General features: G+C 39.5%; 1 protein-coding gene across 1 annotated transcript; it reads left to right on the forward strand.

The window, feature by feature from the left end:
* LOC108974112 (carbonic anhydrase 2-like) lies at nt 1-4,416 on the forward strand. The gene is made up of 4 exons (XM_018941750.1): nt 1-177; nt 2,693-2,790; nt 3,438-3,794; nt 3,875-4,416. Exons 1-4 carry the CDS (start codon nt 114-116, stop codon nt 4,307-4,309), a joined length of 954 nt encoding a protein of 317 aa, XP_018797295.1. The 5' UTR covers nt 1-113; the 3' UTR covers nt 4,310-4,416.
* The last annotated feature ends 411 nt before the right edge of the window (nt 4,417-4,827 follow it).

Raw genomic sequence — 4,827 nt, forward strand, 5'->3', positions numbered from 1 at the left:
GTGAATTGTTTGAGAACACATTTTTATACGAAAATTTCCTCATTTGCCGCTAAAGTTTATACCTAGATATCCAATTATCCTTTCAAATAATTGTAAAATTTTACTCAGTGAAGATGTACAGAAAACTCCACATATTCCTAGTTTTCGGCATTGTAGTGGCGGATACAGCTGTTAACGGTATGTGAGATGTGTTAGTGTTCATTAAGTGAAAATATTGATATGAAATTAAAATACAAGTTATTTACATTCTTCTTGTGTAGTAGTGTATTCTTTCAGTGTATTCAAAAAATCAACTAAGATAAAAATAATAAATACAGTGAAGTATTGAGGGTTGAGCCTGAGAAGGAAATATTCATGAAAGCCTAATATAGAAGAGAGAACAAAGAAAGCATCGACTATCATGTACTGCTGCAGAGCAGCTATTGCCAAGGCCAAAGTCTCGCCGAAAGTAGTGCTTAGACTCTACGACACCTTAGTCAAACCCATTATGTTCTATGGAGTCATTGTGTGGTAGAGAACCCTGAAAATATCACACTTGCAAAGGAGCTCGAGAGCATTCCACAAACACAAATAGCCATACCAATTATGACCCGCAATACCATCTAGTATGTAGTGCCCACAGATATCACCGGAAGGTATATGGCCACTAGAGTTGATGTCAGCCTTAGAAGATTTGGGTTTTCAAATAAACTTATGCTGAACATTTAGAGCTCCTAAAACGCTTTGACTTCGTATGGGATCTCTTGGATCATCCCGCCGTCAAATAAAACTTTAGCGGTTTTTCTTTGCCCACATACCTGCAAAGTAACTGTGATTGGTTAGAAGCCGTTGAAGAAGAGGGGCAGTAAGCTTCCTTACGAATGGATCAAAGCTTGGGGGGACGGTTGGTTTAGARTTATATTGTTAGCAACTCTCTATCAACTTCCGCCTGAGACTTCTAGACTGTTGAAGTATTTTTCCAGCCGAGGTTGCTGACATGAAGCTGGCGTTAGATTTACTGCSAGGGGTGAGAGCATGATTATCAGCTCTGACAGCAGGCCGGCCACACAGACTTGAGCCCACTAACCGTCCATTCAAGGCTTGTTAAGGAATACCTAACCTTATTATCAAGTGCAGCGAATAAATTTGTGATAAGACTAGTATGGGTTTCAGATCATAACAGAGCCACAAGCAATCATAAAGTTGATGAACTGGAAAGGAACTGGTCGAAGCTTGCCTTTCTGGTGTTTTTTACTACTGGATAGCTGGCCTTCGCGAAAACATAACTACAGCTGAGCTACCTTCGTTACATGCGCTGTCGCAAGATCCCAAGATCGATCGCAAACAATCCAATGAGCTCTTTACCATCAGYAAGGCTAGCTTCTCCCTAATTGTGATTCTTCCAACAGTCCATTGTCTTATTAGCGTCCATGCTGAAAGGTTGGGATCATACCCGACGCCATCTGCAAAAGTTGTATAGAACAAGACGAAGTGAAATTATCTCAACACTTCCCTTAAATTATTAAACATAACGTAACCTAACCTAATCATAAAGGCACACAAATTAAAAAAATTTTCACTATTCATCGCAAATGACGGGTTTTTCAATATGAGCGTTACAAAAGTCTTTATTCCTGTGAAAATGAATTTGATGCTATTATGTATGAAACTCGATTTCTTTTGCATGGTCACCACGGGTATGCTTGCAGAAGTCCACATCGGGCGATATTGCTGCAATTTCATGTTCAATATTCGTAGGAAGTTTATCAATCTTCGCTGGCCTCTTGGCATAGACCAAAGCCTTGACGTAGTCCCACAGGAAAAAATCTAACTGCGTCAAACTGCACGACAGAGGCGGCCAATTGACTAAGCCATTTCATGAGATTACACGACCACCAAACATGGTTTTCAATAAATCGAATTCGCTGTGTGGCTTGCGGTGTCGTCCTGTCAAAATCACGTATTGTCCAAGTCCATATCGTCTACTTCGGGTCAAAACTGCTCGGTTATGATTGAGCAGTAGCGATTCGCATTCACAGAAACGTGTCCGTCTTGACCATTATGGAAGAAGTACGGCTCAATAACGCCTCCGGCCCAAACCATAACTTTGGATGCAATGGTGACTCATGGCGGTACATGTAGATTTCTCCTTGAACAATAATGCTTATTGACGAAGCCATTCAGCCAGAAATGAGCATCATCGCTGAAGATGATTTTTCGCTGAAAAACCGGATCATTTTCAAGTTCGGTTCTTGCGCCAAGTTGATCTTGTAAGGATGTAGGTCAAAATCTTTTCGCAAAATTCTCCACAACGATGTCACAGAAATGCGAATCGCCTGAGAACGACATGTGAGAGACTGATTTGGGTCTTACATAATTGATACGCTAGCGGCAGCAATATTCTCAACACTACGGGCACTTCTTTATCCCACTGGCACGCGAACATTTTTTACTGTACCTGTGGATTTTTTTCCACTAGGCGCTCAATAGTTGATCTGACAGGACGATTACGACAACCATAAATTGGACTTAGCGCTCTTAAAGTTGAGGCCACTGACTCCGAATTTCGGTAGAAAATTTTAATAATTTCATACTGAAGAGAAATGATAAGAGAAGGAAAAAGAATATGGCGTCGGACGACTTTTGTAGCGTCGTTATGAAAAAACACTGTATATAACAATAATTATTATGATTATCAACTTCTACTTTTCAGGCRGTGAGTTTGACTATGAGCATCAATCCAAATGGTACGACGACTTTCGGCAATGCAGCTWTAATCGTCAATCACCGATTGAATTGAACTCCAATGAGGTAAGGGGCTTGGTTCTGACACTTGTGCTGTTATTTGTCTTAAATGAAAAAAGAAGAAAAACCAAAAAAATGTGTGCAAAGCAAAGTTGAAGTTTTGTAAGCTAACCTCACATTGTTGTCAAATGCAAACAATTTTTTTACCATACATAAAAACTTTCGCTCCCATTTCTATGTCTCTACGCAATAATTCTTCGAAACTCATCAATTGAAAACTGTTGTTGTTTTTTTTTTATTATTGTTATTTACTTGTCTAGTGATATTATTATTTTATGACTGCCATAAGAGCTAATTCGATAAGACTGGGTTTCTCAAAAAACTAATAGCAAGAGATAAGCGCACAAATTCTTGGTTTTTATCGCAAATTAGCAAAATCTTGACCACAGACAACACTCAGTGTAAATCTTAGCTTGTCACTGTGTAATAAAGTGTTCATAAGACATGGCGAGCAAAAATGCATGATTTCATTTGTGAAAAAAAGTTTTTATATTACCTAGATATTTAATACATTATAACTATAAAATGACTTTGAAGAATCTCAAACCAGAAGTCATGCACTAATGACAAACAATACATGACATAAACATTGTCTTGCTATAAATTGTATTTGACTTGCTATAAGTTCAAAGATTTAATTTCTTTATACACAGGCCGTTATATCATATAACCTGCCGTCGTTGAAATTTATACACTATGACGTACCCTACCAGAAAGCGGTGCGAAGTGAGAATAACGGACACACGGCAAATATACAATTGCCCACGGCGAGACTCGATAGCGCTTACATCGTCGGCGGGCCGCTACAGAACGGCACGACTTACATAATGGAGAGTTTGCATTTTCATTGGGGCTCCATCGACACGCATGGCTCCGAGCATGTGCTCGACAGTGAACGCTACTCGATGGAGATGCATTTGCTGCATCGGAATACCAAATATGCGACAGTGGAGGAGGCGCGCGAACACGAAGACGGCTTGGCTGTGCTGGCCGTGCTGTACGCAGTGAATGTAAGTTTGTACGGAAAATAAATAAAATTCCAAAAATAAAAACAAAAACAAAAAAACATAAAACGCATATTCCACTACAGGCAAATATCACAGAGGATTTCGTTGGCTTAAATGAAGTCATAAATGTTTTGGAGTCCATTTCCGAATTCAATCGCTCCACAGAAATTGACAATTTTCAACTCTCCGTTTTACTGGGCGACATGGACGTTGATGAGTTTTACACTTACGCTGGCTCGCTGACAACGCCGCCCTGCTCGCAGGCCGTTACTTGGGTGGTGTTTTCACATCCCATCACAATTACGCCCAGTCAGATGGAGCGCTTCCGCCGGCTGTCCGAYGGTCATGGCGCTGCATTGGAGAACAATTATCGCGCGCTGCAGGCGAAGGGTAATCGTAGCGTTGTTCTGCGTCAAAAACGCAAAGTGCTGGAGTCCTCCGTGCAATCGTCACTCTATTGGAAGCTGTTGAGTAAACTGAAGCCGCAGGGAGAGACAGTTGCGAATGATGGAAAGTGAAAATCTGCAAAGCCTGCGCTAGAAAAATTTAAGAATTTTTTGTAAAAATAAAGACTGATTGAGACACTTGACATTAGTTTGCTTGCAAATAACTCTACCAAATACTGTATGCATCACTATAGTTCACATAATGTATAACAGTAATAAAAAAAATACATTTACTATTATTAATAATTTTCTTGCCATTTCTTGCACCGAAGAATTTTTTTATATTGTAATAGATTTCTAAACATGAAATGTTTTCACATACACCACAAGTCGATTGAAGTTTTGCTTTTGGACTTTTCCATCACATTTACTGTCACAAAATTATGCTGTACCTTAGACAAACCAAAAAGTATATTTAAATAAACCTGGCTTCTTTTCCACATCATTGAATCGATGTTAGCCACGCTTTTTGTGTCAAACCATCCGAATATTGCACCGAAAAATCCCAGAAAAAATATTCATGTTGATTTCACTACTGGGCGGTGTTACTTTAATCGAATCAGCTATTTGCTACATACCATCCATCATCG

Source organism: Bactrocera latifrons, unplaced genomic scaffold (assembly GCF_001853355.1).
Source record: "Bactrocera latifrons isolate USDA-ARS-PBARC rearing strain unplaced genomic scaffold, ASM185335v1 scaffold_53, whole genome shotgun sequence".
Classification (NCBI taxonomy): domain Eukaryota; kingdom Metazoa; phylum Arthropoda; class Insecta; order Diptera; family Tephritidae; genus Bactrocera; species Bactrocera latifrons.